Below are 19,507 nucleotides of genomic sequence, written 5' to 3'. Positions count from 1 at the left end.
CAAAGCAAGCCCAAGGCGAAGAATCTTCAACTTTAAAGGAATGTGACCTTTGTATGGGGACTGAACACATTACCTAACCCAGAGTGACTCTTCTTTGGAAAGAAACAGCCAGAGAAATTATATAATAATATGAGGGTAACCAGAAAAGTCCTAAGGCTAGTTTTTTATTTCACCAAGCATAAGAAAGGACAAGCCCATGGTTGGAGGAGGAAGGATGGTTGGTTTCTCTCTGTTCCCAGGAAGAAGTCCTACCTACTCAGAGACCAGATACAGATTTATTTGCATGTAAAAGGGCAGCTCAGTCTCTGAGCCTCTCTACTCTCCGTCTTCATTTTGGGTTTCTTTGCAAATCATAGAACACTTTTGTTACCTATCTCCTTCAACTAGAGTATGCTCTATAAGTCTACGAATATTGGGCTGTTTTGGTTCCCGTCAGATGCAAATTCCCTGAACAATGTCCAGCACGTAGTGGGTACTCAGTATGTATTTGTGGGAGAAAGGAAAGGAGGAAGGAAGAGAGGGAGGACGAACAGACTAGGTTAAATAATTGTATCTTGGCATCATTACTGTCATTATTATAATTAGTCTATGTGTGCACCCAAGCGTGTGCATACACACTTCTACCTGCTGAGTCATCTCAGACACTGAGCTGGGAGCATCTCCATAAACGAAGACTACTTTTCAAGATGTGGTTTGTGGCTCCCCTTGAAGTAAAGATCTTGTTTGTATATGAAATTAAGTAAATTTGAAAGAGAGAGTAGGACACTTGGTACCAGAGGTTTGGGGACCGAGATAGGAATGGAAGAGGGTGGGAGAGAGTGGTAACCAGGACAACAGTGCCTATTAGGTGGGGGTGGGGACGATGAGTACTGGTGTTCTGTTGCACACCACCAGGGCTTTCCAAACAATGGGATTTAAAAAATAGATAAAAGAGAAGGATTTGTATGTCTTTAAAGATAAGATAAACATTTGAGGTAATGGGTATACTGATGCAGGTTTGGTCATTGTGTAATGCAATGTGTTGAAACATCATAGTGTATAAATTCATAGTCTGTGTTTATCTAATAAAATATAACAGACTTTTAAAAGGATAACTGATGTGCCTAAATGTGAACTCTGCCGGTGGGAAAACATGGCATGCAAGTTAATGACCCTAAAGAGGAAATAATTATATCATCTCAGAAATTCGACTGTAACTCACTTGAGCACTTTGACTTAGTAAATGGCAATTTGGTGGCGCAATCTTAACGATGCCGTTTGTACTCCTGCTTAAATATCTGAAGCAAACACAAAAACCCCAAAATTTTACCGATAGAATCACTTGAAGTGCCATTACCAAAGGAAGGGGTTTGAGGGCAGGGGGCTGCTGAGCCAGGGCCATCTCTTGTTTCCGTCCATGTGTCCTCCTACCATGAAGTTGATGGTGGCCCGCCTCTGTGCCTCCTCCCCTGGGACTCCTTTGGCCCGTCTTTTCCAGCATCAGCATGACCTCATTGGCCTTTCCTTTTCAGGAGTTCTGTATGCATTTTGGCCCACGGAATGTTTCTAGCCTGATTTCTTCTGCATCTGTGGGTTTTAGTTTTTCTACCAAATATCCTCTCTGCAAATTCTAAAACAAATTGGAAGGAATAAAAGCAGGGCACACACCATTTAGATCACACCACTTTTCTTTGCTGCTCCGTTTCTGCACCAGTCACCATGCCTTAATTTAGCACTGGCATAAACTGGGGGTTTTCCCCTTATGTTTGTTTAAGCAGGTGTAATGATTCTATTTGATTAATGGGACTTAATTGCTATGGCCATGGACAGACACACAGGATTAATGGGATTTAAATGATATGGTTATGGACAGGCACACATGGTGGTTCCTGCACCTATCTGTAGCCATTTGTGTCTACCCTCTGCTTACACTGCCTTGTGGGAATAATCTTTATGCTTAGATAAAGTCATGAATTTGAGAGGTTGTGGTGACATGGGAGGAGCTGCAGAGGGGAGAGAGCGGGCTGGGAATGACACAAATATAGAGCTCACATACAGAGCTCTCAAAAGTTTAAATTAAAAATTTTCAATTCATCATTGCTCCACCCGTTAGTTACTTTCATTGAGGCGGTGTCTATGCAGAGCAGGTCATAATTTATCTCTAATATTGTTTTCGTTACTTAAATGTTTTGTTTAAAAAATCGGCTTATAAAGCAACCGCTGAAAAGATGGCTCAGTGGTTAAGAGCACTTCCTGGACCCAGGTTCAGTTCTAAGTACCCGAATGTCAGTTCACAGCTACCTGTAACTCCAGTTCCAGAGGATCCAGTGCCGTCTTCTGTCCTCCATGGGCAATAGGCATACATGTGGTGCACAGGCATGTATGCAGGCAAAAGACATACACACATACACACTACAGACAAACACACATACACACATACACACAACAGGCATACATGTGGTACACAGGCATGTATGCAGGCAAAAGACATACACACATACACACAACAGACAAACACACATACACACATACACACAACAGACAAACACACATACACACATACACACAACAGGCATAATGTGGTACACAGGCATGTATGCCGGCAAAAGACATATAGACATCAGATACAAATATTTAAACAAATAAAAAACCAAAGGAACAGGTTAATAGATGACATTTTCAGACACACTTCCCTTTGGTTGATCCTGTCCCTGCCCACCACGCCACCTCATTTCTTTGTCTCACCTCATTCTTTTCTCAGTCTCCTTTCTCCCCTCTTCCCTTTTGCCTCATTTTTTCCCTTCCCATTTAGTCTATTGTCCCCCATCCTCCCCCAAAAGCTTCTTCTTTTTGTCTTTGTAATTTCATGGGAATTTCAAAGTAGTTTCTAGTTTCCTGGCCTTTACATATTTACTCCCACATAGATATAAATATTTAACAGTTACAGGCTAGAATCTGCATGTGAGAGAGTGCATATGGCATTTGTCTTTCTGAGCCTGGGCTGCATAGCTTAATACAATGTTTTTCATGCAGTTTCTTGCGTGTTTCATTTTTCTTCATGGCCGAATAAAATTCCACTGTATAAATGTAAAATAAACCTGTGCAAGTGCCATCAATTTTATGGTCGGTTTTAGACCATAAAAAGCCTACTGGTGCATTCCAATAATTAGAATATCACATCAAAATGATGGATTTCATCACGCTTTTTTCTTCTATCAATATACATAGCTCACTCTAGGTCTAGAAAACACTGCAGAGGGGGATGGGACGGTGAGATGATTTTCTATTTTCCCAACTACTCCATCCCCCCAACTCCAGACAACTGAACAACAGCTAGAAAGTACTTTTATGATTATTTGTCTAATATTAAATACCTAACCGAACTATTTTGTGACAGGAAATTGTTTTGTTATTTGTCAGAATGATCAGAGGAAAAAAAATAGAAATTATCTAGAATTTCTTTCTTCTAAGGACAAGGAAAAAAAAAACATCTTGTAAAAGCCTGCTTGAACAGGTAATGGGGAAAATGAACTTATTTTTTCTGATGTATTCTATGAGTCATATTTGTTCAAAACAAGGGTGGTTTTAATTGTTGGAACCTCTCTGAAGTCCTTTATACTCTGAGTTAGCCTAGATGTGGAGATGATCTAGGGTCTCCAAGGACAGTACAGCCCTTCAGAAACAAGAACGGACTTCTGGGGACTTTTAAAATTTTTTTACAGAATGAGTGGTATTTTTTCATTTAATGTCTCATTTTTCATTCAATGTATTTTACTCATGTCTCACCTTCCCTAACTCCTGCAAGCTCCTTCCACCACTGTCCCTGACACCCATCAGATTGTGAGTGCTCTCTCCTTTCTCAGAAACAAGCAAATAAAAATCACAAGAAACAAAATGAAAATAAGAAAAGCCAAAATCGAATGATAGAAATCCTACAAAATTAAAACAACAACAAAAAACAAACAAAAAACAGCTAACATCATTAAAACAACAACAAACAAACAAACGAACAAAAAACAACTAACATCAGTACGAACAGGCAAAAGACCAGTAAGACAAAAGAATACCAAGACTCGGAAAAATGAAAAAGTTCCTAACAATACTGCTGTCTTTATTTTAACATGGCTTGCTACTCCTGGTGTAAGAGCTGTCCTGAAGTGTAGTTAATGTACCTACTAAGACTCCACTGGAGAAGACCAGTTTTCCCTTTGCCAGTAGGTATCGGTTGCAGATAGTTTCTTGATTAGGGGTGGAACCCTCTGTCCACTGTACCCTCTTAGCACTGGGAAGCTGTTTGGCTTGATCCTGTTCAGGTACTGAGCATGCTATCACAGTCTGAGTGTGTGTGTGTGTGTGTGTGTGTGTGTGTGTGTGTACACTATTGTGTCTAGAAGATGCTGTTTCCTTGGAGTTATCCATAATGTCTGGCGCTTGTGTCTCTTTGCTTCTTCCTTATAGATACCTCAGCCTGGTGAAGTTTTATTTATGACTGAGTGCTTCAAAGTCTCTCACTATCTGCACACGGTTCAGTTGTGGATCTTTGTTAGTTCTGATTGCAGAGAGCTTCTCTGATGGGGGTTGAGTAAGGCACTATATCATTAGGTCTCATTTTATTGCTATATTCCTTAAGCGGGATAATAGTAGATTTTCCTTTAGCGTCACGACCTATCTAATCTCAGATTTGTGTCCCTTTGGCAAGAAGGGTTTGATCTCATGGAATGGGCCATAAATCCAATCAAGAGTGGTTGGTTACTACTTTGACATCTCTTCTCCTCTTTCACCAGTGTGTCTTGCAGGTGAGTCAGTTTTAGGTCTTAGGGTTTGTAGCTGAGTTCGTGATTACCTATTCCCTCTAGCGGTGTACAGAGTAACTAGTACCACAAATACTATTCAGTAAGGGTAGAGCTTCTAGTTCAGCACCAGTTTGATTTTTCTGTGGTCATTAACATCAATGTTGTCTTCAGCAATAGGATCTTACTATCAAGTTGTGGAGAGAAACCAGTAGCCTTGCCAAAAAGCCTGTGATGTTTGGAGATTCCATGGGGACTCCTTTTTTCTATTGGCTATTTTATGTGTTTACATTTCAGATGCTATTCCCTTCCCCCCTTTCTCACACTCTCCCCCTCGCCCTGCTTCTGTGAAGATGTTCCCACTCCCATTTCAGCACTCTGGCATTCCCTTACACTGGGGAAATGAGCCTTCATAGGACCAAGGACCTCTCCTCTCATTGATGCCTGATGAGGCCCATCCTCTGCTGTATATATGGATGGAGTCATGGGTTCCTCCATGTGTACTCTTTGGTTGGTGGTTTAGTCCCTGGGAGTTCTGGGGGGTCTGGTTGGTTGATATTGTTGTTCTTCCTATGGGGTTGCAACCCCCTTCAGTTTCCATGGGGAGACTCTTAACAACCTATTCCTAGAACAGGAAGATTTACTTGGTGGCATAAGACTACTTTGGTACATTGTATTCTCTGCTATTTGGTGGCTCCATTTACATTCCTTTCGTGTGTGTGTGTGTGTGTGTGTGTGTGTGTGTGTGTGTGTGTGTGTGTATGGTTTAGGAAGCTTCTAGAATAGTAGATTTCTATGTTTTAAAATGGCCTTTAGCATTAGTTGTCCCTTGCTATATTCTCTACTGTATTCTTCTTTCCCAGCTCCCCTTCATATTTAATTCTGCTTTTCTAGTGCCACCTTTACTAGTCCATAATATTATATTCTAATTCTCCTTCCTTGGGAGATTCTCTCCTCACACTTGGTCTTTTCCTCAGTACCTGACCCCGGTGGTTATTAGGATCCTAGCACACATATCAAGTTAACATCCACATATAAGACACAACAAATAACTGTCTTTTGTGATCTGGATTATCTCATTCAAGATGATTGTTTTTAGCTCCATCCATTTGCTGTAAATTTAATAATTTTATTTTTCTTAATAGCTGAATAATATTCCACTTGCATACATGTACCACATTTTCATGATTCAGTTTCTGGTTATTATGAAAGAGTATGTCCTTATGGGTCTCTGGATTTCCTTGGTCTCTGTTGTAATATTTCCTTTTCATTTCTAATTTTATTAATTTGTCTTTTGGCTAATTTTGCCAATTTGTCAATCTTATAGATTTTCTCAAAAAAAAACAACTCTTAATTTTATTCATTTTTATTTGCTTGTTGGCTTTTTTTAAAAAAAATTTGTTTCTATTTCATTGATTTCAGCCCTTAGTTTGATTATTTTTTTCCATCTACTATTTTAGGTGTTATTTCTTCTTATTGTTCTCGAGCTTTCAGGTATGTCATTAAGTGGCTAGTATGAGATTTCTCCAGAGTTATGTAGGATTTTAGTGTTGGGAAATCACCTCGTAGAGCTGCCTTTATCATGTTCCATAGGATGGAATATATTGTGTTTTTATTCTCATTCAGTTATAGAAAGGTCTTATTATTTTTTTCTTCATTTCTGTCTTGACCAATTTTCACTCAGTGATGAGTTGTTTAGTTTCTATGAGTTTGTGTACTTTTTTGGTGTTTCTTTTATTGTTATCCAGCTCTAATCCACAATGGTCTGAGAGGACTCGAGGGATTATTTCTTATCTGTTGATACTTTCTTTGTGTTTAAGTATGTGGTCACTTTTGGAGAAAATTTCATAAGCCACTGAAAAGAAACTCTATTCTTTAGTGTTTGTGTGGAATGTACTGTATATGTCTGTTAGGTCCATTGAATTTATGACATTATTTAACTCTAGCATTTCTCTGTTGAGCTTTTGTTTGGATGACATGTCTACTGGTGAAAGTGGAATATTGAAGTCACACAGTATCACCATGTGAAGAACAATATATAATTTTAACTGCAGAAATGTTTTGTTTATAGACTTGGTTGTTTTTATGTTGTAAACATAAATGTTTGGAATTATAATATCCTTTGGTGAATTTATAAGTGAGTATGTAGTGTCCTTCCCTGTCTTCTGATTAGCTAATAATAGCATAGAGGATAGATATCTGTCCAACATTAGTGCTATTAAAGGCTTATTATAAATATAAAGGGTTTTGTGTGTGTGTGTGTGTGTGTGTGTGTGTGTGTGTGTGTGTGTGTTTTATCTGGGAACTGAATAATCAAAGGCAGGGTAGAAGCTCCAGGTTGAGATTAAATATAACCAACAACAGTGACCTCTGGCCAAGAACCCACCCAGCTAAGCTTGCCATCTTGTGAAAAGGAATTAAAGAAAAGCTTAGGTCCAGGTGTGATGGTACACACCTTTAATTCAAGGAGTTTGGAGACAGAGGCATATGCAGATCTCTGAGTTCAAGGCCAACCTAGTCTATAGCACAAGTTCCAGAACAGTCAAGCTTAGGCAATGAAGAAAACTATTGAAAATTAAAAGGTTGGTAAAGATGTAATTGAACAAGGGAGGTCATGTTCCAGCTCCAGCAAACAGCAGAATTTGGGAGCTTTGTCCACATTGCCTTAGCTAGGATTTCTATTGCTGTGATAAAACTCTATGACCAAAAGAGCAAGTTGGAGAGGAAAGGGTTTATTTGACTTATACATTCAGATCATAGTCCATTACTGGAGGAAGTCAGAACAGGAATTCAAGTACCACTGGAACCTGGAGGCAGTGGCACCACTGGAAACTGATGCAGATGACCGGGAGGGTGCTGCTTACTGGCTTGCTTCACCTGGATTGCTCAGCCTACTTTCTTCTAGAACCCAGGACCACCCGCCCATGCATGGCACCACCCACCATAAGCTATATACATTCTTCCACTGATTACTAATTGAGAAAATGCCTTACATCTGGATCTCATGGAGGCATTTTCTCAACCAAGGCTTCTTCCTCTCTGATGACTCTAACTTGTGTCAAGCTGACACACAAAACTAGCCAGTAGACATGTGGTTGTGGCTTTAGAGTAAAGAATAGAAATGGTTATGACAGGTGTGTAGCCTGGGCTTCCCTCCATGAAGGCCTAGAATCAAAGGGATTATGGAATCTCCCTCCATGACTAAGGGAAGTCACTAAGGCCAAGCATGTTACAGGGGTGTTCCTACATGGAGGCACAGAGAAGCCAGTGTGTGAGGTTGAGATGGTGAGGTCTGGATTGCCTTGGAGACCTCAGGAGGTTAGAGATGCCAGAGCCATGGATACCTGCCGAGGAAAGCTGTTAACAGGGAGTGGAACCAGCCCAAGAGAAAGAAGTGTGTTGTAGTTCACAACGCTGAAACCAGTTGGGGATTTGAAGAGCATTTCGATATCAGACATGGAGATGCAGAGTTTGGAGTCTACCCAGCTGATTTTTGATCTTGCTTTGGTTCAGAATTTCCTCACTATGCTCCTTTCCATACAGTTTGAAACAGTAATGTATATTCTGTGCCATGATATATTGGAAGTATGTAATCTACTTTCTGCTTTTGCTTTTATAGGGGATTGATTTCAAAAGATACTTTAAACTTTGGACTTTTAAATATTGTTGAGACTCTGATAGACTATGGGGACTATTGAATTTGAACTAAATGTATTTTCCACTATGTTATGGCTATAATCCTCTGGGGGTCAAAGAGTGGAATGTGGTTTGAATAGGTATGGCCCCCACAGACTCATGTGTTTGAATGCTTGGCCCAATAGTGAGAATAACACTATTAGGAGATGTGGCCTTGTTGGAGTATGTGTGGTTTTATTGGAGGAAATGAGTTATTAAGGAGTCAGGCTTTGAGGTTTCATATATACTCAAGCCCTTCCCAGCATGAAACATAGTCTCTGTCTACTGCCTTCAGATCAAGACGTAGAACTCTAGGTTCCTTCAGCACCATGTCCACTTACATACTGTCATACCATGATGATAATGGGCTAAACTTTTGAAACTATAAGGCAGCTTTAATTAAATGCTGTCTTTGTTAAGAGTTGCCATGTTCTGAACAACAATGGAAGTCTTAATACATCTAGTGTCCCAGGTTTCCTGAATGTTTTAGTGCCTGGATATTATTTTTTTGGGGGGTGAACTGCGCTATTTATTTCTTCTGCCCTATCTCCATGACTTGAAATTCTCTCTGCTGTCCCTTGTAATTTGTTGATGAAGCTTATATCTGAGGTTTTGGTTTGACACTCTTTAAGTTTTTCATTTCCATTTTCATTTGTTTGGGTTTTCTTTTGTGATTCTATTTCTTTCTTAAGTATATTTTCATGTCTTGAAATGTCTTCACTATTTCCTTCAAAAGTTTGTATTTTTGTGAAGGCATTTATTCATATTCTCTTTAAACTCTTTGAACACATTTGAATTGTTATTTCAAAGTACTTGTCTTGGACTTCAGCTGAATTGCTTTTCTCTTAGGTACTGCAATAGGGTTGATGTCCTTTGAGGAGGCATCTTGTGGTTGCTCATGTTGGTACTTTTTGTGCTGAGATTTAAGCGTCTGTCCTTACAATGTTTGGGATGTTTCTTGATGTAGCTCTGTGCTCTTGTCTTTGTCGAGTGGGTGTTCTGTTGCTCACTCTGGATCCTAGGCAAATGCGATGGCAGGGCACTACCTAGTAGAGAGTGTCTTTAGGTCTTTAAGAGACACAAAGGAATGGAATGGGGCAGGAGTCAGAGGAAACAACAAGAAAGGCATTGGGGAAAAGTTCATAAGACCCTGGGCCCACACCAAGAGTCAGAGCCCCAGGGAATGGAGGTGGAATGGGAGGAGGAGCTCCTGGAGGAAACAGTAAGATTAAAAGGAAGTCTGGGAATACTGGAGTGAAAGATCCAGGGATTTTTAAATGAATGGCATTTTACAATGTCTTATTATTTGATGATGGTGATGATGGTGATGATAGTGTTTTTTTTTTTTTTTTTTTTGGCAATGATGCAAAAAAAACCCCTTTATCCTTATTAAAAGTACTGCTTGACAGGCTTAAGTAAGATCTTCTTTGTTAGCAACCAAAGAACTAAGATGTCATCTTTATTTTAATGTGAGATGACGTGCTACTCATACAGACCATGAAAAGTATTTGGGTAATAACTAGATTTCAATGTTTTGGCCTCTTATTCACTCAGGGCATTTGAAAATAAACAAGCAGGTTGAACTTGAAAAGAACTGGCCAAAAGTGTCTGGAGGGTGGAAGAAAGAAGGTAGTCAACACATTTGGAAGGGTAAACTGTAAGAGTTAAGGCCTTGAGAATGTGTTTACTAACTGAACATAAGTGTTCCTTGCAAGTTTAGAACAGAGACTAAAGGAACGCCCATTCAGAGCCTGCCCCACATGTGGCCCATACATATACAGCCACCAAACTAGATAAGATAAATGAAGCAAAGAAGTGCAGGCTGTCAGGAACCGGATGTAGATCTCTCCTGAGAGACACAGGCAGAATAAGGCAAATACATAGGTGAATGCCAGCAGCAAACCACTGAACTGAGAATGGGACCACAGTTGAAGGAATCAGAGAAAGGACTGGAAGAGCTTGAAGGGGCTTGAGACTCAATGCCAACCAACCAGATCTTCCAGGGACTAAGCCACTACCCAAAGACTATACATGGACTGACCCTGGGCTCCAATCTCATAGGTAGCAATGAATAGCCTAGTAAGAGCACCAGTGGAAGGGGAAGTCCTTGGTCCTGCCAAGACTGAACCCCCAGTGAAGGGGATTGTTGTGGAGAGGGAGGTAATGGGCGAAGGATGGGGAGGGGAACACCTGTATAGAATGGGAGGGGGGGCTTAGGGAGAATGTTGGCCTGGAAACTGGGAAAGGGAATAACAATTGAAATGTAAATAAGAAATACCCAATTTAATAAAGATGAAGGGGGAAAAAAGTGTTCCTTGCAGGTTGGGGTTTCACCCATACTTGTCAAAGGAGGTAGGTTCCAGAAGCAGACTCTGGGAAAGCTAGACTTGCGAAGTTATTTCTACTTCCTTCCTAGGAGTCAAAGGACGATGTGTTATTAGTCCTTATTGGAACCAAGAAGAACTAGCAGTGGATGAGCTTCTGACATGAGCCTAGCCACAGGATGTAGACCACACTGAGCAGGGTGCTGGCTTCCCTCACATGGGGAATGTATGAGGAAGTCATAATGGAACCTTGCCATTTCCCCTATCCCGTGTAATGTGTGTGGGAGTCATTACCGAACCTCCCAATTCTCTCTAACCTGTTATACAGACTTTATACTGGGTTTTCTTAAGTACAGCACACATGAGGGAGTTTATTGTGGAAATTAAGAAATTGGGATTGTAAGAAGAGTTGACTCTCAACAAAACAGGAAATACTAATGATATTCTGAAATGAGCTTCTTAGAAACATTTGATTTTTAAAAAATAGTATCACTTGACTCAAGCTAGTCTTTATTATGCAAATCAAATGGAAATTTTTAGTGATTATCCCTGCATGTTTGCCGTGTTGATTTTAGCTATCTCATGCACCGAATTGCCGATCTCGAGTTTGTGATGTATATATCCCAAAAAAAGCTTTTGAACATATGGAAGTGCTTTTATGAATTATGCTTATGTTAGGTTCTAAAGTGATTTTTCACATTAAGATGGTGTAGGATTAGATTTCTCTTTGAGCACTCAAATCCAGAAATCAACAGAGGCTGTTCACATAAGATGTTATACTCTCACGTAAAAGGTCTGTGAGATAGCAGGCCAGAACTCGTGTGGACGTTTCCCAGATGGTCACAAGTGTCCTACTCATAGCTTTCTGCTCTGCCAGCCCTTGAGAAAGATCCAAAATGGCTGCTGGATACCAACCACAATGCTCACCCTCTGCGTAGCAGGAACAGGAATAAAAGAGACTGTCCCAGGAAGCTGTATAAAGGACTTCACCTAGTGCTCCATAGTACAGGGTATACCCTGTCAAAGTGTGAAGGAAGGCTGGAAAATGTAGTCTAGGACTTCACAAGTCCAGCTGAAATATGAGATTCTATTACTGAAAAAGAGGAGGAAGCAACACCTCATATCAGTGGGTAACACTTGCCTCTCTTACACAGAGACATCGAGTAGGCTCTGTGGCCAGACCGCTTCTTTACCTCTTTGTCCTCTTCTTGCTATAGCCCAACTCTGATGTGGACCCTTAAAACTTTCTATATCTGGAAACACCTTTGTTTCCTATAACCTTCAGAAGATTAGGAAATTCAGTTTTTTAAATTAATTTATTTTATATGCATTGGTATTTAGCTTACATGTATTTCTACATGAAGATGCCAGATCCCCTGGAATTTGAGTTGTAGACAATTGTGAGCTGTCATGTGGGTGCTAGGAATTGAACCCCGATCCTCTGGAAGAGAAGCTAGTCCTCTTAACCACTGAGCTTTTCTTTTCCCCAGCCCTGGGAAGTTAATTTTTAAAATCTTATGCCTCCAAACAAAATGATGTCTTTTCACCTTCCCCCCTAAGACACATTTAAATATTTATTTTTTTTGTTAAGATACATAAGGCCCAATGCTGTTTTCCTTGCTCCTAATTTGTGAGTAGGAAAATCCAGGAATAAACATAACTGAGCATATGGGTCTGAGCTGGGAAAGTGTTCTAGGGAGGCCATGTGATTCAGGAGGTTGTGGTCGTCTGAGAACAGTGGTCCGAGAAGCCAAGAGTCTAGAAGGCTGTGGCCTAGATCAGGGAACCATGAGCAGAGACACTGGTTAAACTTGCCTAGAGTGGCTACAGCAGAGCTCCTACTTACCAAATTGTACTGTAACTGTGCCTTTAACTATAGCTGTGTTACATCTGCAGCAGAAGACTTCACCTTTCCAAAGATTCGTTCCCTCCACGTTTTTTTTTTTTAAATAACACATTCTTTGGGGTATGATATATTCTGGAGTTTCACTGGCTGTCTTGGGAAATCTAGTCTTCTAGGCTAGGAAAATAATGCATTTTCTTAGTGATAAATCTGCTTCTCTGTACTGAGTCTGTAGTGTCCTGGTCGTCTGCAGATGTATGGTCAAAGCACTGAATCCTCAACTCACCACAGTCTCCTGCTCTTAGAAACAAGAACTTCCATTTCTAAGGCCCCCTGGATTCTACCCACAATGCTTCCTCACAGGGTCTAAGTAAGTGTACCTTGTAATTTGCAAATGATCCCTCACGTTGGTACTTGCTTGATTGTCCACTAAATTACTCCTTGGAAGAGAGTGGACAGCACTGATTGTAACGGTGACATTTGAAGACCCTGAAAACCTTTTGGATTTTCTTAGGGAAGTTAAAAAACAAAACAAAACACATAACAGTCCTGAAAGGGTTAAAAAAAGGAACTAGGAAGAGTCAGTACCTAATTGAATGAGTACTTCCCATTCTATGGGAGAAACTAACTGCTTTTTATTTTCCAACAACACATAGGAATCGCTATTTTCAGGTACTTATGATGAAATAGTGGCTATGAGCTATTTTTCATGTTTTAAATGTCACCCGGAGTCAGTAATTAACGTCAGAATTTGCCTTAGTAGGGAAATGGTTTAGTGGCTGACCTTGGTGATTAATTTTTCTTGTGTGTGTTTTCTATTTCTCCAGAGTTGGATATCAGAAGCACAAGAGCAGATGTCCCAAGTTTTGGTAAACAAGGACTTCCTGGAGAAGAAGAAAAAGGCCTTGGTACACGACGAGACAATGTGCCTTGGGATTTTGGAAAGGTATCTATTGTCCCTTCTTTGGCTTGTCATCCCAGTCACGTGCCAAGTGCTTGGTTGCACTTTCTGCTTCTGCTTCCTCTCTACCTGTTTGCAAAAGGAATCTTCATCCTTAATTGTTAACCAATCAAGGTTTGACTTATTCATGATTCAACTAAAACTCACATTTGATTTAGATAGTTTTCTAGCTCAGGGTTCTTACTACCTGAATCTTACTTACTTAACTATTTGAAGGTTGCTTCTACAATTTACTTGTGAGCAGCATCTATGATCCTGTTTGTACATGTGTAAAATGGGCATTATTTAAATGCTTACTTCAGAGGCTTGTTCTGAACTTTAGAAGCAATAAAGTATGAAATGTGTCTAGAAATGTTGCCTGACTGTCAGAATTAGGCAATCGGACTCTAATCAGGATTGGTTGCTCTGCTGTTCTTGCAGTGGGAGTATTTTAAGTGTCTTTCACAGGCATTTCTTTGTGGACATTTCTCCAGAGAGAGAGAGAGACAGAGAGTCTTTAAGGGTAGGAGCTATTTGTTGTCATACCTGTTGTCCTACACCAGACAGAACTCCCCTCTAGAGAAGTACATAGAATAGACTTTGCTTTCTATTGTAATTATTGAAAAATGCAGCCAAAGTAATGACAAAAAAATGATAAAACTTCTCATTGGTTTACTATTGTTTTCAAAGTATATAAACATTGCAAACATATTTTTTTTCTAGAGGTTGTTCCCAAATTAGTTCTGAATAGCTTTGAAATGTCAAATGTGACCGTCTGCTGCTGTTTCTCTTACAGTGACCCTCAATTACTTCCCTCAGGCTTTCGAGAAGTTTCTATGGAACCCCCACCAGATCCGAGAAAACAGTAAGTTGTTCCTAAACTGCTGCTGATTATATGAAATGTCGATCCAAGAGCTTAGTTTACTGAAGTGACGAATGTCCCAAGGTCAACCAGATGTCCTTTACATGACGTCTGGGACTTAATAGCAATGGACTTTTGTCCATAAAAAGGCATAGCATCAGTTAACAATAATGACAACAGTAACAGTAATGACCACAGTAAATGAAATAGCTCTTATTTGTGAATTCTCCTACGCTCTAACATTTACTTGCAATCTTGAAATGATAGCAGGATGGCACATGCTTGTATTGCCAGCACTAGGGACGCTCCAGTGAAGGTGGTGTTGTTCCAGGTCAGCTTGGGTTACATAGTGAGACCTTTCTCCAAATCAAGGAAAACAACCATGCATAGGAAAATAATCAGGACTCTGTGAAGCTGATGAAATCATCTGCCCATGAGTAGATAATCCAAGTCATCGGTGCACACACTTCTAGCTGAGTTAAAAAAAAAAAAAAAAAAAAAAAAAAGATAACGTGCTGCTATTGTGGCTCTCGCACATGAGCACGTGTCTTTTTCATAGGTAGCTAAATGTGGTGCTTTGTTAACTTTCGTGCCTTGGTCAGTCCCATTTTTAAAAAGCTCCCTAAATGTAGACCCGGTGTGGTGTCTTGTTTTTAAGTACAAGAGAGCGGCAGCATGCCTTTTGGAGGGAAGAAGATCCAGATGTTAAGGAAGTTTCATTCAGGCAAGAATTACAGAGTAGTTGGTGGTTAAATTCACCTGAGTTTGACTGTACAGAAAGACATGGGTGTTTTTTTATGGTTAAAGAAATGTACTTATCTGAGGTTAGCAAGAATCACCATTTCCAAAACAATTTGTTCCAGAACCACAAATATATTCTAAATGAGGTGTCTTTAAGCAGACATATGAAGTAAGACTGTGTGTTGATCAAGTGTGACCAGAGGCTTAAAGGTGTTTCTTTCACACCTGTAATCATAGCGAGCTATGAGGCAGAGGCTGGAGGATTGCATGTTGGAAGCCATCCAGACTCTGTCTCTAACACAAACAAAATAGGAACGAACCAAACCCAAACCCACCAGGGGCTTGCGCAACTCTAACCTGCATTTCCTCTCGTGATACATGGTATTTGGTATTTGCTAGTTGAGCATTTGTGGCAGTGTCCTAGGAAGGAACGTTACAGTGAACAAAGAAAGAGAATCCACCATACAGAAAGACATGGATGTTTTGTGGGTAGAGAAATGTTTGTTTGAGATTAGCAAGAGTTGTCATTCTAAAAATAATTCTGACCCACTCATCTTTCTGAAGAAGACACATCGTTCATAATGCTTAAACACACAGGAATACATTCGGGATCATGAGAAGATTCTACCCGTGTAGTACAGGACTCACAATGGTAACTGATGCTGGCCTTGTGACCACTCTGCTGGATGCTCTACTCTATAAACTCACTCGAAATGAGGAACATTTAAGGGTTTATTCCACTTTCTCTCTTCCTCGTCCTGCAAATCATTTATTTGGAGTTGGCGTTGCTGGCCTGCATCCTCTGATTTCCTTGGCATTTCTTTCTCTCTTACTTTGTTTTATTTTGTAACATCTATTTTCCTTCCTTTTGAATTCTCCTTTTGTTACCCGAGTTCACACCCGCAGGACTTCTTTCTTGGCATTTGGGGTATTAATAACTACTTTTCTTGGTCTTCTTTCTCCTGCATGTAAAATACATATATTATTTTCCAGTTTTTCACTTGTGAATTGTCAATCCTGGAGGCATTTTTCTAAGCTGGCCATCGCTCTTTGGCCATTTAGGGTTGGGTTGTGATTAGTGGTGGGACCGGAAGCCCTAGGCTTTCTGGCTTGCAGCTTCTCTGGAGGGATGGGTCATTCTTTCAAAGCAGCATGTAGAGGAAGTTCCCAGTCTTTCAGCTGGTGGGTGACAGCCCTTTGTCTTGGAAGGCAAGGGTAATCTTGCTAAATCCACACTGTAGAGTCACCAGATTGTGTCTTGACCAAAGACTTTCTCCTTTACCCTTTCCAGTGAGAGCATCTCTTGCTGAGGAGGGGTGGGGCTAGGAAGGAGGGAGGGGTTGGAGCGTTACAGCAAAGCAAATAGCTCTCCCAACTTCTTTGCTGATCTAGGATTAATGTTTTTAAACCAGGGATCAACTGTTCCTCTCCTCTTGAGCTCTAAAAGGTTGTTTCTCCTGTCTCTTCTGTTCTCTGATTTCCTGTGAGCTCCAATTTCTAAAAGATGCTAAAAATAAAAAATTTTAAAGTTTATTTAATTTTTTGAGATTTTAATATAATTGCATTGCTTTCTCCTTCCTTTTCCTCCCCACAAACAATTCCGTATACTCTGCTCTCTTTCAAATTTATGGCCCTTCCCCCCCCCCATTAATTGCTGTTACATGTGCATGTGCGTGCGTGCGTGCGTGCGTGCGTGCGTGCGTGTGTGCGTGTGTGTGTGTGTGTGTGTGTGTGTGTGTGTGTGTGTGTGTGTGCACGTCTATTCCTAAATACATTCTGAAGTTGTAATGGCGTCTTTGAGGAAGCAGGATTAATGTACATCTTCAGGTTTAACTCTGAAACCACAGTCTCCACTAATCACCTTCTTACACTGTCTCCCCCATTCTGTAAGCCAGTTAGTTACTTCCTTGTAGGTAACCACAGCACTGTGCTCCTCTTTTGTTAAGCACTGGTCATGTTTTCAGATAATAATTTGGATCCCTGTCTTTCTTGCTAAGTTCCCTGCTCTAAAGGGCAAGGCTGCCACACCTCCATCCGCTATGGGTTCTGGGCTGTGGAGAACCTGAGATGCTATAGCTGTGACACAGTTACATCTCAACATATTGTTTATTTCTATGGTTGCACCACAGACTATAAGGGAGGAGAAATGTCGAATTCCTATCTTATTTGATTTAGGGATCCAAGGCCTTTTAGATTCAAATATTTTCAAATCTATTTTAGTAAATGCTTTCAAACCTGAGTCTTCTAGAAATCAGCACTGGTTTGGATTGCAAGACATTCTTGTTTGTGTAATTTGATTTGTGGGTATGAGCAAGTAAATAAATATGTGAGCAACTTCAACCCTCTTCAACTAATTCCATATGTAATTCTTCCTTTCAGTGAATGTATTAATTACAGGATTCCACATACAGCAGAATTCTATGCTAGTTTGAAATCTATTCTCTTGAATATTAAAAATTCTTTTGCTGTTTGCTAGCAGTACAGCTGTGGAAGTTAAATGTCAACTTTAAAAGGCAATGAATAAGAATGAGTTTGCTCAATGGACCAAAATAATGTACTTCAGCTTATAAAAGAAAAGCTGTATCCATAATGTAAATTTAAACTTCATGCTACCTCTTAGGAAAAAAATTAGAACATGGATATAGCTTTACTCTTTAGGGCCCACTGTTACCTTAATTTCTAGATAATACCATTTATGTTATAATGGCGTTGGTCTGTCTGCTTCATTTTCCCATAACTCAACCCATGGTGGCTGCAGCTCTTTGCACTAATATGAAGAAAACACTATTTATTCATAAACTGGTAGCAGATATCTCAATGAAATACGGGATATAAGAACAACCATAGTATTTCCTACCGCTGCTGTAACACTACTGACTTTAGCTAGGGAAAGAGGCTCTCTGAGTAATGTGTTCTTCAAATGCCATGGGCTGAGGAAAGATTGTCATGGAGAAATGTGATGGCTAGTCTTGATTTGTTAATTTGATGGTATCTGTAATCAACTAAAACAAACTGCTGGGCACTCCTGTGAGAGATTTTCTTGATCAGATCATCCAAGGCAGGAAGACCCATCTTCAATTGGGAGTAATACCTATCAGAGTCTGTCCTTCACTGATGTGAGAACCAACTTCTTTGGGGTTCTAATACAGACCAAGCCCCTGCATCTCTCTAGGAATCCCTCAGGCCTTCAGCTACATCTTGGGACCACTGGGACCTCCAGCTTCCTGTACTGAGCAACTACTTGATTGTCCCCCTCTCCAACGTAAGAGCCATTGTTGAACTACGGTCACATCCTGTAAAACAATCTAAAACTCCCCCTTTAATAAACATACTTTACTGTCAGCTATGTTCCCTTCGAGGACTCAGAGAAACACAAGAAAGCAGTTAGATGGAGACTATAATTGACACCAAAGACATAAACTTGAAATGATATCCATAGACTTAGAGGCTGAATTATCTAGTGTTTCCCTTGAGATCCAGCCATATTCTTTCTTACCCAGGAGTTTCCCAAGGCATTGGCCATGACCAGTAATGGGAGGGTTAAAAAAACAAGGATGCTCAAAGATCATTTAGATACTGACAGTGCTCTTTTGCTTCTGGTATTTGAGAAACAATCTTGACTATATATTAATTTTATTCCTTGTATACCGTCAAGGTAAAGACAGTGATGGGAAGGCACAGTTCCTAATACACATAGTGAAGAGAAGGGGAGCATGCATTGCCAAATATGCTGACTTAAGTTTTTTCTTTGCCTTTAAAGTAAATTAACTTAATTTGGATGTACTATTTATCAGGAATGAGCAACTAACTCACTTGTAAGTGGGCCGTTGACTACCTGGTTATTTAATACAAACTCATTTTATGTGAAGGTCTTAGCTATCAGAATACACACACACACACACACACACACACACACACACACACACATCTACACACAAATACACAACTATGTGTAGTCCTGTGATAAGAGGTCATAGGAGAAATCAGGGCTGCCTACCTACTGCCTTCCTCCCTCCCTCCCTTTCTTCTTTCCTTCCTTTCTTCTTTTTTACCCCTTTTTGAATAGAGAAAATTCAATTCTGGCACAAGATATTTGTGAGTGAGAAGTATGTCCACAGGAGCTGGCATTAGTTGAAAGAAATCTAGTTCTGAGCACCCATTGCTGAGTAGAGAAATACCCAAAGAAGACTTTGCACAAGGTCAGCTCTGAGTCCTGCGGCTTGTCATTGTTATGCCTCCTGTGACAGTGATTGGTGCATATTTATTGAAACTTTGTAATAAATATGTCTTGATTCCATAGTATAGAAGAAAAAATTAACAGTACATTGGTCACTGGGTAGCTTTTGGCACAAA

At 40.1% G+C, this 19,507-nt stretch overlaps 1 protein-coding gene across 1 annotated transcript in view; it reads left to right on the top strand.

The window, feature by feature from the left end:
• The window catches only part of C2H9orf135 (chromosome 2 C9orf135 homolog), a 109,174-nt gene that overhangs the window by 55,346 nt on the left and 34,321 nt on the right, over nucleotides 1-19,507 (top strand). Inside the window, exons 3-4 of the mRNA XM_032895453.1 lie at nucleotides 13,439-13,557; nucleotides 14,348-14,416. Coding sequence (XP_032751344.1) covers nucleotides 13,439-13,557; nucleotides 14,348-14,416 — 188 coding nt within the window. The remainder of the gene's footprint in view (nucleotides 1-13,438; nucleotides 13,558-14,347; nucleotides 14,417-19,507) is intronic.

Source organism: Rattus rattus, chromosome 2 (genome assembly GCF_011064425.1).
Source record: "Rattus rattus isolate New Zealand chromosome 2, Rrattus_CSIRO_v1, whole genome shotgun sequence".
In the NCBI taxonomy this organism is placed as follows: Eukaryota; Metazoa; Chordata; class Mammalia; order Rodentia; family Muridae; genus Rattus; species Rattus rattus.
The sequence above is the reverse complement of the archived record's forward strand: the minus strand, read 5'-3'. Positions and strand labels throughout refer to the sequence as shown.